The following is a 21,984-nucleotide window of genomic DNA, read 5'->3' as shown; positions in this document are numbered from 1 at the left end:
TCTTACCAATATCTAATGTAAAAGGTGCAGCACAGAGACTGGCGATCGTCTGTGCTTGGGTCAACAAGGCCATGGGAGCATGGTCTGGATGTATTGTACAGGCTATTGAAAAGGAAAATAGCTTAGAAGAGATTACCCAACTAGCGGAACAGATTTGAGAATCTGCTTCATACTTAGGTCAAGACTCAAAATATATTAGCACTAGACGGCTTTTATGGTTCAAAGGATGGCAAGGAGACTCTGACACCAAGAGGTAGTATCCATCCCCTTTGGAGGGGAGATACTTTTCGGTTCAGAGCTGGACAAGTGGATTTTGCAGGCTACAGCAGGAAAATCCACCTTTCTACCTACTCCTTATACAAGAACCGCTCCACAGGTTGGGAGAGGTTATTCGGGACCAGCGTTCAAATCATTTAGATCGCAGTCTTTTCGAGCCCGAGGAAGAGGTAGAGGCCGCTCACAGGCAGCAGCCAGAAAGCAGGATAAACCTGCTGACAAAACCGTGACATGACGGGTCACCAGCTCACCTAGGGTCCCCCTTGGTGGGCGCACGTCTGGACATCTGGGCCAAAGCCTCACCAGAACTTTGGATAACCGATGCTTCGGTGCCCTCAGAAAGCGAGAGCACTACTGACAACAATTCAAAAATTGCTAAAGTCAGAGGTCATTATTCCAGTTCCCACCTCTTAGAGAGGAACGGGTTTTCTATTACAATCTTTTTGTCGTGCCAAAGCCAGACGGGACGGTCAGACTGATACTCAATTTAAAAGTTTTAAACCAGTTTCTAAGGGTCTACAAATTCAAGATGTAATCAATCCAGTTGGTCATTGCAGGCTTAGAACAAGGCGAGTTCATGGTATCCATGGCCATAAAGGATATAGTTACAGCAGGCATAGCCTAATGAATAGGGCTACTGACTTGCAGTTCCCCACCCTGGGTTCAAAACCCACACATTACCATTTATATCTGCTTATCCCTATCTGGACTCCTCACCAGGCTTACTTAAGGTTCGCACTGGTGACGGATCACTACCAGTTCAGGGCCTTGCTGTTCGGCCTGCCATCAGCCCCGAGAATCCTTACAAAGTTCAGGGCAATCATGGTTGCAGGTTTGAGACTTTTGAGGATTACGATTATACCTTATCTAAACTGTCTACTGATCAAGGCATCATCTCAGGAACAGTTGATTAAGGATGTTCGGACATCCTATCAATTCCTCATTCGACATGGGTAGATTGTGTGTTTCCAGAAATCCAACCTCATGCTGACTCAACGGATTCCATTCCTCGGTCTCATCTTGCACACGGTACAATTGAGAGTATTCCTACCAGAAAACAAGGTCCATGACCTACAGAGATTAGTGGCTCAGGTACTGAGGACACAAATGGTTACTCTACACCTCTGGGTGCAACTTCTCGGAAAGAGGGGGGCTTCGTTCGAAGCTTTTCAGTACGGTAGACTTCATTCCCGACCATTCCAATTGAACCTCATCGCTCAGGGAGCAGGTTCGCATTGGCTTCTATATCGAAGAATCCGACTTCCACCGCGCATACGAACCTCCTTAATTTGGTGGTCGTTGCACAGGAATCTCGCAGCAGGCAAGAGATTCGGCATTTGGGATTGGAGAATCCTAACAACGGATGCCAGTTTCAGAGGCTGGGGTGCTGTCCTGGAGGAACGTCAGTTTCAGGACAGGTGGACGTTACAGGAGAGCAAGACTACCCATAGACATTTTCGGGCTAAGAGCGGTTTACAACGCGCTTCTCGTAGCCGTAGACCTAGTCATGGGTCAGCACTTAAACATACAGTTGTACAATGTTACAACGACAGCTTACATAAACCGTCAAGGAGGAACAAAGAGCAGGATGCCGTTGCAAGAAGCCACAAAGATCTTGTGGGCAGAAAGGCGAAACATCATACTCTCGGCAGTGTTCATTCCAGGTGTGGAGAACTGAGAAGCAGATTATCTCAGTCGCCAGGACATGCATCCAGGAGAGTGGAGCCTACATCCACGGATTTTCAACATGGCGTCTCGGCCAAACCATCAGCTGCCCAGATGTGTCCAGGACACGAGATCCAGCTGCGGAAGGAGTGGACACATTAACACTTCCTTGGTATTACACGAAGGTTTACATCTTCCCACCTGTCGCACTCATACCCAGGGTTCTGAAGAGGTTGAAACGAGAACGCGTGTGGGCGATTCTAATCGCACCAAGGCCCCGCAGAAGTTGGTACTCAGACCTGCGAGGGTTACTAGCGGAAGATCCTTGGCGGTTACCTCAGCGAGAGGACCTGCTATCTCAGGGACCATTCCATCACCCAGACCTGAACAGGCTGCGTTTAACGGCGTGGCTATTGAATCCCGGATCTTAAGAATCAGAGGGATACCAAGTACGGCCATTTCTACGATGATTGCCGCTAGGAGGCCGGTCACAGCCATGCACTACTACAGGATTTGGAAGAGGTATATGGACTAGCGTCAAGAACGTGGGTGAAATTCGACGAACTTCCACTTATCCAGGATTCTACTCTTCCTTCAGGCGGTCTAGGTAGGACTGAGGCTGGGATCTCTGAAGATTCAAATTTCGGCTGTCTCCATCCTATTTCAACAGGGGTTAGCATCCTTGCCAGAGGTTCAAACCCTTTTACAGGGGGTTTTGAGGATACAAACCCCTTTTCGTCCTCCTACTGCACCATGGGACTTAAATTTGGTGTGGGAAGTTTTGAGATCACCAACTTTTGAGCCGTTAGCAGAAACAGACCTGAAATATCTCTTAGAAGGTCACGTTATTGATTGCCTTGGCTTTGGACAGGCGGGTTTCTGAGTTGGGTGCCTTATCATGTAAAAGTCCTTTTTAATTTTTTTTTCATGAGGATAGGGCAGAACTCTGGACAAGAGCAGATTTCCTTCCTAAGGTTGTTTCCGGGTTTCATGTAAACCAGACGATTGGGGTCCCGTCTTTCCAGGCTCTCGCAGATACAGGTATACGTACAAGTTACGTCGTCATTCAGAAGGTAGGATTATTTGTTTGTTCTTTATGATGGGCCTAAGAAGGGTTGGCCAGCCTCTAAGCAGTCTTTGGCTAGATGGATTAGACATGCCATTCGGCAAGCTTATGTTTCCTGTGGCAAACAGGTTCCAGTTCAGACGGGGGCTCTTACCACCCGATCAGTGGGTGCCTCATGGGCTGCCAGAGGTACTTCCGTTACTCATCTTTGCAGAGCGGCAACGTGGTCCTCAGCCCACGCGTTCGCAAAATATTACAAGTTTGATACCTTTGCGTCCGGATACTCTAAGTTCGGACGTTGAGTTTTGCAGGCCACTGACGGCACTCCCTCCCTGGGGGATAACTTTGGGACGTCCCCTACTGTCTAAGAATGCTCCAGTGTCCCCTAGTGGATGAAAGAGAAAAGAGGATTTTGGTACTTACCGATAAATCCATTTCTCTGAATCCTCTAGGGGACACTGGACGCCCGCCTCGGTGCTGTCAAACCTGCTGTGTTCATTGTTCTTGTTCAAACTATTCGGGCAAACAGCATTAGTTATTCTGTTAGGAGTTTCTTGGATGCTGTTTGGTAGGTTCTACGGTTCGGTTCCTCACCATGTGCTATAGTGTCATGTCCTATTCTCTCAGTCAAATTTTCCAAACTGAGGGAGAGACAATGCTAATTTTAGATTGTGCCACACCTCCGGTTGCAAGCTTCACACCCCTACTGTCTAAGAATGCTCCAGTGTCCTCTAGAGGATTGAGAGAAATGGATTTATCGGTAAGTACCAAAATCCTCTTTTTCTGTTTTTGGTGTCGTTTTCTGCGTAAAGTGGCAGGGAACCTCACTCTGCTACCGCTGCGCTCGGCACAGGTTACCGTTCCAATCGTAGTCCACGTGGATCGTTAAGTATGAAAACACCAAAAATTTTAAAAACATTGTGAAAAACTCATGTCGACCTAATGGCAATGTCGACCTAATGAGTGTCAACCTAATGAGTGTCGACTTAAAGACCGTATCCCGTTACATGGAAAGTTCTTAATGACAGTGCAGCTGGTTGAAGTGCCTTTTTGTCACCACTGGGAGGCAGGATGAGTGTAGGAATTGGATCTTGATGGAACTTAATGGTTTTCTTTAACTAATGATCCTGCAAGCAAAAGCTAATAGTGCAAAAACTGAAATAATAAGAAATAGGGGTTACATACGTTATCCCGGCAGGCGGGATGCCGGCTGTCAATATCCTGCCCACCAGAATGGCAGCAGCAGGGCGAGCGCTAAGAGTCCCACTTTATGAGTGTCGTGGGCACCCACGAGTGGGAATAGCCATGGTGCACCGGGATGTCAGCTGTCGGGACTTCGGCGCCTGTATCCTGAACACTGGGATCGTGACAGATAGCATTTTAACTGCATCCCAAAACTAGATGTTATTTAAAAAAAAAAAAAAAGTGCAATTCAAAAACCCTCGGTGAGACTAATTGCAACAATATTTTTAGCCTTTCAAGTTTTCCAAGGAAAAAAAAATCCAGACTTTCCTTGGAGTGATCTTGTGTCTGTACAAGACGAAAATCACCAAAAGCACTTGGGAAAACATTCCAAATCAAACTTGATGAGCAATATCTCCTATTTATTTATTTATTTATTTATTTATTTCATGTATGCAAATAATGCATGACTACTTGGTAAACTTTTTCCACCAAGGCCAGGGCACAACAAATCTTAGGAGACAATGGGCAGTAAACATTACAACAAAAAAAAGAGCTACTGACGTCTAACATTTGGGATTCATTTCTCTATTGATTTCAATATAGAAGCTTTTTGCCTGGTTTGTTAAAAGATCCTGCTAATTCCTAGATTTAAATCTCTGGCTCCTGTATCTTACTTTATAACTGAAAAGTGAGGCGGTTTTAATGGTAAGGCCCAGCCAATGAGAAATTGTACATTTGAAGTATGGGTCACACCCTAAAGACACCTCCAAAATGTACAAGGCCCAAATTTATCAAGCCTTGGAGAATGATAATTGCACAGTGATAAACTACCAACCAATCGGCTCCTAACGGTCATTTTTCAAAAACAGCCTGTAACATGGAAGTTAGGAAATGATTGGTTGGTATTTTATCACCATGCAATTTATCACTTTCCGAGGCTTGATAAATCTGGGTCAATATACCAAGTGGGTAGCTGGAAAATAAATGGTAACAGTGGGAAACCAAAACACATTTAGATGACAGAATTGTACAATCGTCTACTCAGAGGCGCTTTAATAGAGAAGGGGGGGCCCATGTGCATGCTCCGATCAGGTCCCCTCTTCTCCACCGTTGCAGCCGCGTTCCCAGGGACATGTCTGTAACACATATGCAAATCACCGGAAAATGTCCATTTGCCCAGTGATTTCTGCAGCTCTGTAGCCAGAATCAGGCTAATAGAGGAGTAAGTATAATTAAATGGGAGCAGGGTGTGCGGGTCGCTTGTACCCAGGGGCCCATGTGCATCGCACACTTTGTAACCATTATTAATACGCCAGTGCTTCTGCTTAATGTGAAAGGAATTAACCAATTTCTGTACAATAGTGGGCACAAAGTGCTAAACAGCCTCTTCCAGTTGAAGTAACATGCATTGATTTTGCATACTGTACTTGACACACTGAACAGATGACTAATAGAGACACACTTCCAAGGTGAGCTGACATTAGGACAAAGGGATCAGATGGAGAATTTTACAATGTGTTAAGAACCTATTTGGTATCCTGTGGCGGTATTGGGCAATGGAATAAGGATAAATATCATGGGCCGCTTGGAAGAGCTAATGAACATATGTGTAACGAGCTTTACAAGGAAATTAAAGCCCAACAGCTGAAGTTTATTCAAGAGATCTGACTACAGGTTCACCATGAGTTGTAGAAGTCACAATCATGCTCCGCAACCAAAGAGGAGTTTGCTTAGCATGTTCAGTGACTGGCCCTTGTGACATGACTGACCAACCTTTGGTGGATGTGTTAACCACTTGCCTGGCGTGGATGGATCATTTGCAAACACACCAGGCTGTGTGTTATCTGACCTGGTCACAACAATGCGACCAGTCAGAAACACAGAGTGGCCGGCTGCTGGAAGATATTCTTCTAGCAGTAGTTAATTACAGAGGGACCTCCCGGTCCCTTTGCATCCCTGTACCCTCCCCCAGTGTCTGCCTTGCTGTCAATCACTGATCAGTCAGCACACCAGGACCTGTGGCTGTAGAGAGGAGCAGCTGCCTGGCAAATCTTAATTACTCTCCCCTCCTTAGCCCCTAGTGTGTACCCGGTGACTGCTCAGCCGCTGAGGAAATCAAGGTTGCCATTGTCCCGATGGTGATGTTCCAAAAAAAATGCTACCTTACAAATATTTTTTTTTTTTTTGTTTATTCTCACCCTAATGCAATCATTAAAAAGAAATTACATTTTCTGACTATTTTTTGGAGAGAAAAAATTGTCAATTTAGTGGTTAACATTGTACTAGAGACTTGAAAAGGCCACCTTAGCTACAGCAGCGGGAACCTGGCCTATTCTCTTCTGATGTACTGTAATTCAGCATGAGGTGGTGTCTGAGAAGACGTTGGGGGTGGAAGAGTTGGTCTGTCTGATATAAGATTAAAACTGCAGAGACCACATGATAAAATCACAGAAGCTGGCAATGCATGCTTTGCAGCTACAAGAGATGGATCACTATGGTAGGACTCCCTTATTCTGGTATTTTAAATAGTCACCAACAAAAGACAAAAATGTAATCACGGCCAGTAGCAGATGAAATCATAAACTGAATGGAGATGCAAGTAAATTGTATATGACAAATCAGTAGGCTGACAGGGGAGCGTTGTGTAAAAAGAATGGTTAACCAAAGGTACTCAGGCGCTAAGGTATGAGATGCTATGTCGAGCAGCGGCCTTAGGTAAATACAGGAAGTCACTCCCATAAAGATAAACAAATATAAAACAAAATGGAGGCTGCGCTAAAATTAATATGTAACAATAATATTGATGTATTTGGTGATTCATAATTTAATAATATGAATTAATACACTAAAATATAGGGGTAAATATACCCTAATGCGTGCACCAATAGGTTAAAAAGTACAGTTAGTACAATAAATAAAACAAGGGTTACCCAAACCGCCAGGAATATTGAGAAAGCTTTCAATACAGGAAGTCCGTTTCAAAAAATGGGTGTGGCCAGTTAAAATGGGACGTGATACACATATGCCCCCAATAGTGCAGTGCCAGATCCACAATTGCCCCCACAGTGCCAGGTATACAAATGCCCCCACAGTGCCAGGTATACAAAGGCCCCTCACAGTGCCAGGTATACAGATGCCCCCACAGTGCCAGGTATACAAATGCCCCCACAGTGCCAGGTATACAAATGCCCCTCACAGTGCCAGGTATACAAATGCCCCTCACAGTGCCAGGTATACAGATGCCCCCATAGTGCCAGGTATACAAATGCCCCCCAAAGTGCCAGGTATACAAATGCCCCCACAGTGCCAGGTATACAGATGCCCCCACAGTGCCAGGTATAAAGATGTCCCCACAGTGCCAGGTATACAGATGTCCCCACAGTGCCAGGTATACAGATGCCCCCCACAGTGCCAGGTATACAGATGCCCCCCACAGTGCCAGGTATACAGATGCCCCCCACAGTGCCAGGTATACAGATGCCCCCCACAGTGCCAGGTATACAAATGCCCCCCACAGTGCCAGGTATACAAATGCCCCTCACAGTGCCAGGTATACAAATGCCCCTCACAGTGCCAGGTATACAGATGCCCCCCACAGTGCCAGGTATACAGATGCCCCCCACAGTGCCAGGTATACAAAAGCCCCTCACAGTGCCAGGTATACAGATGCGCCCCCCCCCCACCTGTGCTGCTTACCGCTGCTTCTTTCGGCGGGACACGGAGGAGAGCGCGACTATGTTGGGCGGCGGCGTGTAGGACTTGAAACCAGCCACCGGTTCGAGAGCCAATCAGAGCTTGCGGACCGGCAGCCGCGGCTCCTGATTGGCTGCCGGTCCGCGAGCTCTGATTGGCTCACGAGCCGGCGGCTGGTTTCAAGTTCTACACGCCGCCGCTCCCACCCGACAGCCGCGCTCTCCTCCTGAGTCCCTGTTCAGACAGCTGAGACACGCTGCCGCCTGACTGAGGGCGGCGTGTCTCACAGAGAAGCGGGTGGGCCAGAGCAAACGGCTTCGCTGGCCTTATGCGGCCCGCGGGCCGGAGGTTCCCCACCCCTGCCGTAGGGGATGGTTCGGTCCCCAATTAGAATCCTGGCGTGGGTCCCTGTACACCTGACTCGTTTCGCTGCAGTCAGATAGCAGCTTTTTCAAAGGGGAGCGTTGCTGGAGATGAAAGGTAGGCATAAGTAATAAACAGTATAGCACATTGCTTCACAAGGCAACAAACCAAAGACAACAGCAGCATGTAGCAGCGCTTTTGGTCCTTTACGACCTATAGATGCACCTCCCTGTAAATAGGTAAGCACATGTCCTGACTCCCAATGGTGAAATACAGACGCTCCAGTCTTCTGTATGGACATTAGCCCAGTGCTGGGTTGAGTAAATGTTGTGTTCATTGTGTCTGTATCTTACTTCCTTACATGTGGTAGTGCATGCTGTCATTGGTTGATGCAGGGGTCTGGTGGTTTTCGGCTATTACCTTCATAACATGAATCCTGCATGATACAGCTTGGTGGGGCTTGTGTTCCATGTAATTCACCCAATTCACATGCATATCTTGGTGTACAATAAGTATTGTCATTGGCTGGACTTAGCTGTACGTTTTGCATGCCTTACATTTTATCCCTTTCTTCCCTATGCACCTCTTTTATTCTCCTTAGTTCACCATCCAGGGAGTAAATTAAAGAGAATCGATTCCGTCTCTTCCATAGGTTTCGGTAATGGCTCTTGCTTTGTAGAAGTGCTTATCCTTATAACCAGCAAAACCTTTCCAATATGAACAGATGGCACTGTGACATCTTGCCTAGAATCCTTTCCTGTAACACTGCCCTGCACTTTGTATATATCGTACACATATATTTGTGTCTTGAGAGAAACATACTTTACCTAATCAAAAGTAAATGGTTTTTATTTTATTTTCCCATACTAAAATACGTTTCCCAGTAATAACATATCCATTTGTATGAGAATGCAATTTCACCTTTTTCACCTGTAATTTGTGAGCGCACTGCTATATAGTACCATACACACAGGTAGTGTATACTTTGCTGTAAGTGCAGGCAAATCTATAACAGCACTTAGGGGTTGCCACCACATAGACTGTTTGGTCTGCACGTTAGGGGGTAGACATCATCAGATGTACGGGTTTTTTCTGTACTTATTCACATTCTTGATCTACAGCAACCTATTCTTAAGCTTCACCTGCCCATATGTTGTAGTTACTATATTTGTGGGCATGGATGTTGCCATTCAGGAGATAAGTGACAGAAGCATGGGAAAGCCACCTTATCCCTAGATTTTAATCCCTAATATATCTACATTTGCTGATGATTATTTGGGTTTTTGTTGAACCGCTGCAACGCTTTTGTTTTTCTCACATAAATATGTTTGTGACTTCTGTTACAATTCTCATTAACTTGTTTGCTGGCTACAATCTATTAACTTGGTGTTCTGCTGAGCTAAACTTACTTTGTGTGCTGCTTACAATAAACCTTGTGTGTCATGTGTAGGAAACAGCGATACAGGAAATATTGACTGTGCACATTTATATTTTAAACAGCAAGGGGAAGGACAAATCTAGAGCTGCGAGAGAAATTTATACTGCCAGAGGGGGTTTCCCAGGGAATGACCCCTTTCAGGTCACGAGGGCGAAGGTCAAAACCGTCTTCCAGGACTGCCTCTCCCACAAGGTCCAGTTCTAGTGCCAGCCAGAGTAACCATAGCTGTACATCCGTCCCATCCTCACCCGCCACTCCTGCCAGCGGTTCCAAGGTAAGACCTGTGTGTGCATTGGGTATGGAAAATAGCATGTGTGTGACGGGGTGTAAGATGAGATGTGAAGAGCAGCATACTTACTTCCTTCTGCAGCTGATACTTTGCACAGTGCTGGAATTTCATATGTGTATATAATTCATCTCGTACCGTGGCACTAACTATATGTGCTTTGCCTTATAAAGGACTGGCAAATACTTTATACTATGTCTCAGAAGTAATATCCCTTAGATGCGCTTGGAGTATGGGAGTGAAAAATATAAATACCTAGTACAGGCTAAGAGATGAGCACAGGTTCAGGTGTAATATTGGGGTATCCTGGAGTTGAATTAATTTGTATGAAGTTGCTGGTATCTCGGTGGTTGCAGAGGAATTAACTCTAGAAAATGAGAGAAGGACTTCTAAAGATGATGTGTGAACCATCACTGCGTCATTCAGAAATTTGAAAGAATTATTGAAGGATACTAGAGAAGTGAGGACAGATGTACATAAGTTACAGATATATAATGTAAATACAGTACTGCGCTTTAAACAAGTTGGGTACGGGATCCCGACAGTCAGGATGCCAGCAGTCAGAATACCGATGGTCAGAATCATCACACATTTTAGTAAGTCTGTTAACCCTTCTCCTTACCCTCCCCCATCCCACCGTAACCACAGCCTAACCTTCCCGTCCCTCAGACTAACCCTAACTCTCCCCTCCTGCAGCCTGACCCTAACCCTCCCAGTAGTGCCTAACCATAACCTTCCCGCATCCTAACCCTTCCCCCCATACTTACGTTTGATTGTCAGTTTTGTCAGATGTTGGGATTCTGAGCGGTGTCCGGATTCCAGCACCAGTCTTCAGACCGCAGGCGTCTTGACCGTCAGAATGCCAACTACATCACCCTTAAACATGTCTTTTAAAATATCAGTTGCTGAAATCATGAATGAAACATAAGAGAGATATATGAGCCTCCAGCAATAACTGCATTGAGGAAAGAAGTAAATGCAGAGACTGATTGGTAGTAGACTAGATAACTGAAGTAATATGCCTTGTGTACATGATTACACGGTAGATGGGTCTGGAGGGTGAAAGTCACATATGGTACAGGCTTCTTATCGAATACAGGACACAAGCATTGTGAGATTCCTAGAATAAATGTATGTTCCTAAATCAGCATCTCCTTCTGAGACTGCAGTAGTAGGCCTTTTATGTAACCTAATTCCACGTATGGCCAAATATCCTAGCTCCCTTTCCATGTATGTGAGATGGGTCTCTGCTCCAGTCCACTGTTATTCAGATTGCTTTCTTTGTTTGGACATTGTTTTTTCTGTATTTTATTTCCTTGTGCCAACCATCTCCCTTCTTCATCTTCACTCATTTCCCCAAACCTTCCCTGTGTGCCCTTGCCCCTCTCGCAGACTCCACAGCAGCCCTATCGCTGTTACGAGAAGCCCTGGCTTGTAAACAGCAAGGCTGGCACGCCCTCTAGGGGTCTTGAATTCTCAGACATCGAGATCCCATCGTTTGAGGTAGAGTATGGTCCCTCCAGACATGGAGACTCAACTCCTTTCCCTTCCATTAGCCATTTTCCTGCTAACACTTTGCTTCATCATCAGCTTTCCCAAAATCTAACCTAATGATTGCCCTGTAATTGGATAAAAAGCTCTCCCTGTGTATCATGCTGCAAATAGCTTGATTTTTCCCTTTTTATGATTGCTTCTCTTTTAATATGTGAGGTTTGAAGGCATGCTGATACTGGTTAGAAAACTAAAATACATGTTTATCTTTACTAAAATGATCATGGTTTCTTCTGGACATGGATGCATGAGGTTTAATTACACTGTTTCTACACTTCTTGAATCTTAATTCTCACAGTTTGGTGTTTATCAAAATACAAAGCGTATTCTCTAAATCCTCAGACTCCATGCATGCTCTTTGGGCCCGTGTACTGTAACCTGTATGCAGTATATTCATCTAACAGAACTTTTGGCTTTTATGTTGTAAATATTGATAGAGCACAATTCTCCATCTGCTAAACTGCAAAATCAAATACGTACATTTTCTGTTTGATATCATTTTGGATTATGAACACACCACTATAGAATTAAGATTTACCTATAATTAATGCTTTTGGGGAGTTCATTAGGAGGTCAGATAATAAGCGCAAAGCCTTTATTAATTAGACCTCAAGATGAGAGTTACCCATTTTTTGTTACAAGCGTATTAATTTAAAAGACCTACACCCATTTTATTTTATTTATTTTTCTGCTGCCTTCTGGGTGAAATACAATGTTTAAATGTAGCAGCTTTTCTAGAGCATTAAGGCTGGTCACATGCACTGCAATTGTGCATTTGTTATTGGGCATGTGGCCCAGTAGGGTTGCTTTCTATAATGACCCAATCAAAACCAGTAGGATTTCCGGGCAATGTTAGAAAATGTATTCAGAGGACGAGGGCATCCATATTCAAACATGCCTGGTGACCAGACGGAACAAATAGGGCAAAAAGAATGATACTGAAAGAGATCTGGAGCTTTGGCTGAGCACAATACAAACAATGATCATGTTGCTATTATCACTGCTTGTGTGTCCAGCTTTCATTTTAGATTTAGCGATTCCTTAACTGTGTTCAGCCTATGCAGGTAATCTTGTCTTTTAGGCCCAGATTTATCAAGCCTTGGAGAATGATAAATTGCGCGGTGATAAAGTACCAGCCAATCAGCTCCTAACTGCCTTGTTACAGTCTGTGTTTGAAAAATTACAGGAGCTGATTGGTTGGTACTTTATCACTCTCCAAAGTTTAATAAATATGGGCCTTAATGTCTGTTGTAGAGAATGTCAGCTATATTCCCCTGCACATTTGTTTAAAGTCAGAAATAAAGATGCTTTAATTCCCCCAAACGGCAGCAGAGTAAAATAAATAAAAATGTAGAAAAAAATGGGTCACATTCCTATTTAATATTATGTTGGTTAAGCTTGGTGTAAATCATTATTGACGGGCATTTTTAAGGTAACACCAGCACAAAGCAGCAAAATGAAGAAGGCCGCTATCCACACAAGCCGGTCATCCCTCACAGGAGATGTGTCTTCAGCCACACCATCTGGTGCCAAATCAGGCCGACCCGGTGAGTATATGCATACACGTACAGTGGTGGGTGCTGCATGACAGCCCTTTTATGGGCAATTATGATTTGGAGCACCACATGCGACAGCTAAAAACCAAGGGCTAATGTAGAGCTGAGCAAATGCCTGTTTATGTGGTGTATCTTCCACGCATTCTCAGAAAGCCAACATACGCATATGCCAGCACTTGAGTCAATAGACATCTGTTAGCAGGCATTTCCTTTTGCACCTATTATAGGACAGGTGCAAACACAGACTAATAATGAGTTGTAGTAAACCAGGCACATATGCTCCAATAGTAGTAAGGGTAAACCTCTGCGCACTCGAGAGCTGCTACAATGGGTAACACCCAAGATGCATCACCACACACACCTAAAGATTACAACATATGGTAATAATTTGGACAAAACCCTTAGTTGGGCTCATACAGTTCAGTCTACAGATATTTTCATCAAAAACAGAGTCCAACAATCTTGAAAGCATTGACTGTGTTGATATTGTTCCTTGTTGTGCTCATGAAAGAGAAAAACAAAGAAGGTAGGTGACAGTTTATATGTCAGTATCCTTTTCCAATAAGGTCCAATCCACTAGAAGGTAAAAAAAAGTTCCTCCAACAAATGGGTTGTGGATCTCTAATTCATATAGGGTCACCCTTGTGTTCATATGATGAATGCTGCTCACATTCATACAAGCAATAAACACCTGTCAAGGTATATTTTTTTGGTGATTCTATAAACCATGAGTCACCCATCCAGTCACAGATTATTCCACATAAATGAGTGCTCACTTACTTGTATATGAGCATTCTGTTTGTGTAAAGGTTTCTTTGTCACCTCGTTTGTCCTCTACGTAATCTTTCTGGTGCTTGGTATTAAGCGCAAATGAGGGGGTTGGTAAAGGTTATAAATAAAAATGTATTCTATAAAAACGTAAGAAGAATTTAAAAAAAATAATAACAATTTCCTTTGTCTAACACACATCCATATCAATTAAGCAGGTGTAAATAGCAAACCACATGGGAGAAAGAAAAAAGTCCCAGGGTATCTCACAATTAGGTTGTGGATAACTGGTACAAATTTCTCTGACGTCCTAGTGGATGCTGGGTACTCCGTAAGGACCATGGGGAATAGACGGGCTCCGCAGGAGACTGGGCACTCTAAAAGAAAGATTAGGACCTATCTGGTGTGCACTGGCTCCTCCCTCTATGCCCCTCCTCCAGACCTCAGTTAGAATCTGTGCCCGGCTCGAGCTGGTTGCACACTAGGGGCTCTCCTAAGCTTCTAGTAAAGAAAGTATTTGTTAGGTTTTTTATTTTCAGTGAGATCTGCTGGCAACAGACTCATTGCTACGAGGGACTTAGGGGAGAGAAGCGAACCTACCTGCTTGCAGCTAGCTTGGGCTTCTAGGCTACTGGACACCATTAGCTCCAGAGGGATCGAACACAGGCCCAGCCTCAGTCGTCCGGTCCCGGAGCCACGCCGCCGTCCCCATTGCAGAGCCAGAAGCAAGAAGAACATCCTGGAAATCGGCGGCTGAAGACTCCGGTCTTCATTAAGGTAGCGCACAGCACTGCAGCTGTGCGCCATTGCTCCCTATGCACACCACATACTCCGGTCACTGATGGGTGCAGGGCGCTGGGGGGGGGGGCGGGGGCGCGCCCTGGGCTGCAATTAGAGTACCTTACATTGGCAAACAGCACATAATATAGTCTAAAAAACTATATATGTGCAAAAATCCCCTGCCATAATATTACTATAAGAGCGGGAGAAGTCCGACGATAAGGGGGCGGGGCTATCTCCCTCAGCATACTGGCGCCATTTCCTCTTCACAGCTCCGCTGGAAGACAGCTCCCCAGGCTCTCCCCTGCAGTTTCCAGGCTCAAAGGGTAAAAAAGAGAGGGGGGGCACTAAATTTAGGCGCAAACTGTGTATGTAAAGCAGCTATAGGGAAAAATCACTTTGTGTTAGTGTAAATCCCTGATTATATAGCGCTGTGGTGTGTGCTGGCATACTCTCTCTCTGTCTCCCCAAAGGACTTTGTGGGGTCCTGTCCTCAGTCACAGCATTCCCTTTGTGTGTGCAGTGTGTCTGTACGGCTGTGTCGACATGTTTGATGAGGAGGCTTATGTGGAGGCGGAGCAGGTGCCGATAAATGTGATGTCACCCCCTGCGGGGTCGACACCAGAGTGGATGGATATGTGGAAGGTTTTACACGACAGTGTCAACTCTTTGCATAAAAGGTTCGATGACATAACAGCTGTGGGACAGCCGGCTTCTCAGCCAGTGCCTGCCCAGGCGTCTCAAAGGCCATCAGGGGCTCAAAAACGCCCGCTACCTCAGATGGCAGACACAGATGTCGACACAGAGTCTGACTCCAGTGTCGACGAGGACGAGACTAATGTACATTCCACTAGGGCCATCCGTTGCATGATTACGGCAATGAAAAATGTGTTGCACATTTCTGACATTAACCCAGGTACCACTAAAAAGGGTATTATGTTTGGGGAGAAAAAGCAACCAGTGGTTTTTCCCCCATCAGATGAGTTGAATGAAGTGTGTGAAGAAGCGTGGGCTTCCCCCGATAAGAAACTAGTGATTTCTAAAAAGTTACTGATGGCGTACCCTTTCCCGCCAGAGGACAGGTTACGTTGGGAGACATCCCCGAGGGTGGATAAGGCGCTCACACGCTTGTCAAAAAAGGTGGCACTGCCGTCTCAGGATACGGCCGCCTTAAAGGAGCCTGCGGATAGAAAGCAGGAGGCTATCCTGAAGTCTGTATATACACACTCAGGTACTATACTGAGACCTGCAATTGCTTCAGCTTGGATGTGTAGTGCTGCAGCAGCTTGGTCCGATACCCTGTCGGAAAATATTGATACCCTCGACAGGGATACGATTTTGCTAACCATAGAGCATATTAAAGACGTCATCTTATATATGAGAGATGCACAGAGGGATATTTGCCGGCTGGCATCTAGAATTAATGCAATGTCCATTTCTGCCAGGAGAGTATTATGGACTCGGCAGTGGACAGGTGATGCGGATTCTAAAAGGCACGTGGAGGTTTTGCCTTACAAGGGTGAGGAATTGTTTGGGGATGGTCTCTCGGACCTCGTTTCCACAGCAACAGCTGGGAAGTCTACATTTTTACCTCAGGTTCCCTAAGAAAGCACCGTATTATCAGGTACAGTCCTTTCGGCCCCAGAAAGGCAAGCGGGTTAAAGGCGCGTCCTTTCTGCCCAGAGGCAGGGGTAGAGGGAAAAAGCTGCACCATACAGCCAGTTCCCAAGAACAAAAATCCTCCCCTGCTTCCACTAAGTCCACCGCATGACGCTGGGGCTCCACTGGTGGAGCCAGGTGCGGTGGGGGCCCGTCTCCGGAATTTCAGCGACCAGTGGGTTCGCTCACGGGTGGATCTCTGGGTTCTACAAGTGGTATCTCAGGGATACAAGCTGGAATTCGAGACGTCTCCCCCTCGCCATTACCTCAAATCAGCCTTGCCAGCTACTCCCCAGGACAGGGAGGTAGTACTGGCGGCAATTCACAAGCTGTACCTCCAGCAGGTGATAATAAAAGTTCCCCTCCTTCAACAGGGACGGGGTAACTATTCCACAATGTTTGTGGTACCGAAACCAGACGGTTCGGTGAGACCCATTCTAAATTTGAAATCCTTGAACACTTATATAAGGAAGTTCAAGTTCAAAATGGAATCGCTCAGGGCGGTTATTGCAAGCCTGGAAGAGGGGGATTACATGGTATCACTGGACATCAAGGATGCTTACCTACATGTCCCCATTTACCCACCTCACCAGGTGTACCTCCGTTTTGTGGTACAGGACTGCCATTACCAATTCCAGACGTTGCCGTTTGGTCTGTCCACGGCACCGAGGGTATTTACCAAAGTAATGGCCGAAATGATGATACTCCTTCGAAAGAAGGGAGTTATAATTATCCCGTACTTGGACGATCTCCTTATAAAGGCGAGGTCCAGGGAGCAGTTGTTGGTCGGAGTAGCACTATCTCAGGAAGTGCTACAACAGCACGGCTGGATTCTGAATATCCCGAAGTCGCAGCTGGTTCCTACGACGCGTCTGCTGTTCCTGGGTATGATTCTGGACACAGAACAGAAGAAGGTGTTTCTCCCGGAGGAGAAGGCCAAGGAGTTGTCATCTCTGGTCAGAGACCTCCTAAAACCAAAACAGGTGTCGGTGCATCACTGCACGCGAGTCCTGGGAAAGATGGTAGCTTCTTACGAGGCAATTCCATTCGGCAGATTCCATGCACGGATCTTTCAGTGGGATCTGTTAGACAAGTGGTCCGGATCGCATCTTCAGATGCATCGGCTGATCACCCTTGCCCCGAGGGCCAGGGTGTCTCTGCTGTGGTGGCTGCAGAGTGCTCATCTACTCGAGGGCCGCAGATTCGGCATACAGGACTGGGTCCTGGTGACCACGGATGCAAGCCTCCGAGGTTGGGGGGCAGTCACTCAGGGAAGAAACTTCCAAGGACAATGGTCGAGTCAGGAAGCTTCCCTACACATAAATATTCTGGAACTAAGGGCCATTTACAATGCCCTAAGTCAGGCAAGACCCCCTGCTTCAAAACCAGCCGGTGCTGATTCAGTCAGACAACATCACGGCGGTCGCCCATGTAAACCGACAGGGCGGCACAAGAAGCAGGATGGCGATGGCAGAAGCCACAAGGATTCTCCGATGGGCGGAAAATCACGTGATAGCACTGTCAGCAGTGTTTATTCCGGGAGTGGACAACTGGGAAGCAGACTTCCTCAGCAGGCACGACCTCCACCCGGGAGAGTGGGGACTTCATCCAGAAGTCTTCCAGCTGATTGTAAATCGTTGGGAAAGGCCACAGGTGGACATGATGGCGTCCCGCCTCAACAAAAAGCTAAAAAGATATTGCGCCAGGTCAAGGGACCCTCAGGCGATAGCTGTGGACGCTCTAGTGACACCATGAGTGTACCAGTCGGTTTATGTGTTCCCTCCTCTTCCTCTCATACCAAAGGTACTGAGGATAATAAGAAAGAGAGGAGTAAGAACTATTCTCGTCGTTCCGGATTGGCCAAGAAGGACTTGGTACCCGGAACTGCAAGAAATGATCTCAGAGGACCTCTGCCTCTCAGACAGGACCTGCTACAGCAGGGGCCCTGTCTGTTCCAAGACTTACCGCGGCTGCGTTTGACGGCATGGCGGTTGAACCCCGGATCCTGATGGAAAAGGGCATTCCGGTTGAAGTCATTCCTACGCTGATAAAAGCTAGGAAGGATGTGACAGCAAAACATTATCACCGCATATGGCGAAAATATGTTGCTTGGTGTGAGGCTATGAAGGCCCCAACAGAAGAATTTCAGCTGGGTCGATTTCTGCACTTCCTACAGTCAGGAGTGACTATGGGCCTAAAATTGGGATCCATTAAAGTCCAGATTTCGGCCTTGTCTATTTTCTTTCAGAAAGAACTGGCTTCACTGCCTGAAGTTCAGACGTTTGTTAAGGGTGTGCTGCATATTCAGCCCCCTTTTGTGCTCCCAGTGGCACCTTGGGATCTCAACGTTGTGTTGGATTTCCTAAAATCACATTGGTTTGAGCCGCTTCAGACCGTGGAGTTGAAATATCTCACGTGGAAAGTGGTCATGCTTTTGGCCTTGGCTTCGGCTAGGCATGTGTCAGAATTGGCGGCTTTGTCATGTAAAAGCCCCTATCTGATCTTCCATATGGACAGGGCAGAATTGAGGACTCGTCGCCAATTTCTCCCTAAGGTGGTATCAGCGTTTCATTTGAACCAACCTATTGTGGTGCCTTCGGCTACTCGGGACTTGGAGGCTTCCAAGTTGCTGGACGTAGTCCGGGCCCTGAGAATCTATGTTTCCAGGACGGCTAGAGTCAGAAAAACTGACTTGTTGTTTATCCTGCATGCACCCAACAAGCTGGGTGCTCCTGCTTCTAAGCAGACTATTGCTCGCTGGATCTGTTGCACGATTCAACTTGCACATTCTGCGGCTGGACTGCCGCATCCTAAATCAGTCAAAGCCCATTCCACAAGGAAGGTGGGCTTTTCTTGGGCGGCTGCCCGAGGGGTCTCGGCTTTACAACTTTGCCGAGCTGCTACCTGGTCGGGATCAAACACGTTTGCAAAATTCTACAAGTTTGATACCCTGGCTGAGGAGGACCTTGAGTTTGCTCATTCGTTGCTGCAGAGTCATCCGCACTCTCCCGCCCGTTTGGGAGCTTTGGTATAAATCCCCATGGTCCTTACGGAGTACCCAGCATCCACTAGGACGTCAGAGAAAATAAGAATTTACTCACCGGTAATTCTATTTCTCGTAGTCCGTAGTGGATGCTGGGAGCCCGTCCCAAGTGCGGATTGTCTGCAATACTTGTATATAGTTATTGCTTAACTAAAGGGTTATTGTTATGAGCCATCTGTTCAGTGAGGCTCAGTTGTTATTCATACTGTTAACTGGGTATAGTTATCACGAGTTGTACGGTGTGATTGGTGTGGCTGGTATGAGTCTTGCCCTGGATTCCAAATCCTTTCCTTGTAGTGTCAGCTCTTCCGGGCACAGTTTCCCTAACTGAGGTCTGGAGGAGGGGCATAGAAGGAGGAGCCAGTGCACACCAGATAGGACCTAATCTTTCTTTTAGAGTGCCCAGTCTCCTGCGGAGCCCGTCTATTCCCCATGGTCCTTACGGAGTACCCAGCATCCACTACGGACTACGAGAAATAGAATTACCGGTGAGTAAATTCTTATTTCTCTGACGTCCTAGTGGATGCTGGGACTCCGTAAGGACCATGGGGAACAGCGGCTCCGCAGGAGACAGGGCACAAGAATAAAAGCTTTAGGATCAGGTGGTGTGCACTGGCTCCCTCCCCCCATGACCCTCCTCCAAGCCTCAGTTAGATTTTTGTGCCCGAACGAGAAGGGTGCAGGCTAGATGGCTCTCCTGAGCTGCTTAGAATAAAAGTATATTTTAGGTTTTTTATTTTCAGTGAGTCCTGCTGGCAACAGGCTCACTGCATCGTGGGACTAAGGGGAGAAGAAACGGACTCACCTGCGTGCAGAGTGGATCGGGTTTCTTAGGCTACTGGACATTAGCTCCAGAGGGACGATTACAGGTTCAGCCTGGATGGGTCCCGGAGCCGCGCCGCCGGCCCCCTTACAGAGCCAGAAGAGCGAAGAGGTCCGGTGAAATCGGCGGCAGAAGACGATCCTGTCTTCAGACTAAGGTAGCGCACAGCACCGCAGCTGTGCGCCATTGCTCTCCGCACACTTCACACTTCGGTCACTGAGGGTGCAGGGCGCTGGGGGGGAGCGCCCTGAGACGCAATATAACATGATATACCTTAGATTGGCTAAAGAATACATCACATATAGCTCTGGGGCTATATGGATGTATTTTATCCCCTGCCATTTTTTACAGAAAAAGCGGGAGATAAGGACGTCGTGAAGGGGCGGAGCCTATCTCCTCAGCACACAAGCGCCATTTTCCCTCACAGCTCCGCTGGAAGGACGGCTCCCTGACTCTCCCCTGCAGACTTGCTACTGAATCAGGGTAAAAAAGAGAAGGGGGGGCACTATTGGCAGCTAAAAACTATATAAGGGAATAACACTTATATAAGGTTATCCCTGTATATATATATATATATATATAGCGCTTGGTGTGTGCTGGCAGACTCTCCCTCTGTCTCTCCAAAGGGCTCTTGGGGTCCTGTCCTCTATCAGAGCATTCCCGGTGTGTGTGCTGTGTGTCGGTACGTGTGTGTCGACATGTATGAGGAGGAAAATGATGTGGAGGCGGAGCAATTGCCTGGGTTAGTGATGTCACCCCCTAGGGAGTCGACACCTGACTGGATGATCGTATTTAAAGAATTAAGTGATAATGTCAGCACTTTGCAAAGAACGGTTGATGACATGAGACAGCCGGCAAATCAATTAGTGCCTGTCCAGGCGTCTCAGACACCGTCAGGGGCCCTAAAACGCCCGTTACCTCAGTGGGCCGACACAGATCCAGACACAGATACTGAGTCTAGTGTCGACGGTGAGGAGACAAACGTAATGTCCAGTAGGGCCACACGTTACATGATCACGGCAATGAAGGAAGCATTGAACATTTCTGACACTACAAGTACCACAAAGAAGGGTATTATGTGGGGTGTAAAAAAAACTACCAATAGTTTTCCCTGAGTCAGATGAGTTAAATGAGGTGTGTGATAAAGCGTGGGTTTCCCCCGACAAAAAACTGCTAATTTCTAAAAAATTATTGGCACTATATCCTTTCCCGTTAGAGGTTAGGACACGTTGGGAAACACCCCCTAGGGTAGATAAGGCGCTCACACGTTTATCTAAACAAGTAGCGTTACCGTCTCCTGATACGGCCACCCTCAAAGAACCAGCAGATAGAAGGCTGGAAAATATTCTTAAAAGTATATACACACATACTGGTGTTATACTGCGACCAGCAATCGCTTCAGCCTGGATGTGCAGTGCTGGCGTCGCGTGGTCGGATTCCCTGACTGAAAATATTGATACCCTGGATAGGGACAATATACTGTTAACTATAGAGCATTTGAAGGATGCATTACTATATATGCGTGATGCACAGAGGGATATTTGCACCCTGGCATCAAGAGTAAGTGCTATGTCCATTTCTGCCAGAAGAGCGTTATGGACGCGACAGTGGTCAGGCGATGCGGATTCCAAACGACATATGGAAGTATTGCCGTATAAAGGGGAGGAGTTATTTGGGGCTGGTCTATCGGACCTGGTGGCCACGGCAACGGCTGGAAAATCCACCTTTTTACCCCAGGTCACTTCACATCAGCAGAAAAAGACACCGTCTTTTCAAACTCAGTCCTTTCGTTCCCATAAGTACAAGCGAGCTAAAGGCCATTCCTTCCTGCC

The 21,984-nt window shown here is 46.5% G+C and overlaps 1 protein-coding gene across 19 annotated transcripts in view; it reads left to right on the top strand.

Annotated features, from left to right (window-relative positions):
* Positions 1 to 21,984, top strand: part of MACF1 (microtubule actin crosslinking factor 1) — a 564,002-nt gene that overhangs the window by 528,555 nt on the left and 13,463 nt on the right. For 11 of the 19 annotated variants that reach the window (XM_063954114.1, XM_063954106.1, XM_063954124.1 and 8 more), the window contains 4 exons: positions 8,850 to 8,906; positions 9,749 to 9,960; positions 11,365 to 11,475; positions 12,956 to 13,070. In XM_063954114.1, coding sequence (XP_063810184.1) covers positions 8,850 to 8,906; positions 9,749 to 9,960; positions 11,365 to 11,475; positions 12,956 to 13,070 — 495 coding nt within the window. The remainder of the gene's footprint in view (positions 1 to 8,849; positions 8,907 to 9,748; positions 9,961 to 11,364; positions 11,476 to 12,955; positions 13,071 to 21,984) is intronic. The other 8 variants (XM_063954121.1, XM_063954117.1, XM_063954116.1 and 5 more) reach the window with 3 other exon arrangements.

The sequence above is a fragment of the Pseudophryne corroboree genome, chromosome 2, assembly GCF_028390025.1.
Source record: "Pseudophryne corroboree isolate aPseCor3 chromosome 2, aPseCor3.hap2, whole genome shotgun sequence".
Classification (NCBI taxonomy): domain Eukaryota; kingdom Metazoa; phylum Chordata; class Amphibia; order Anura; family Myobatrachidae; genus Pseudophryne; species Pseudophryne corroboree.
This window is presented reverse-complemented; position numbering and strand designations above follow the sequence as displayed.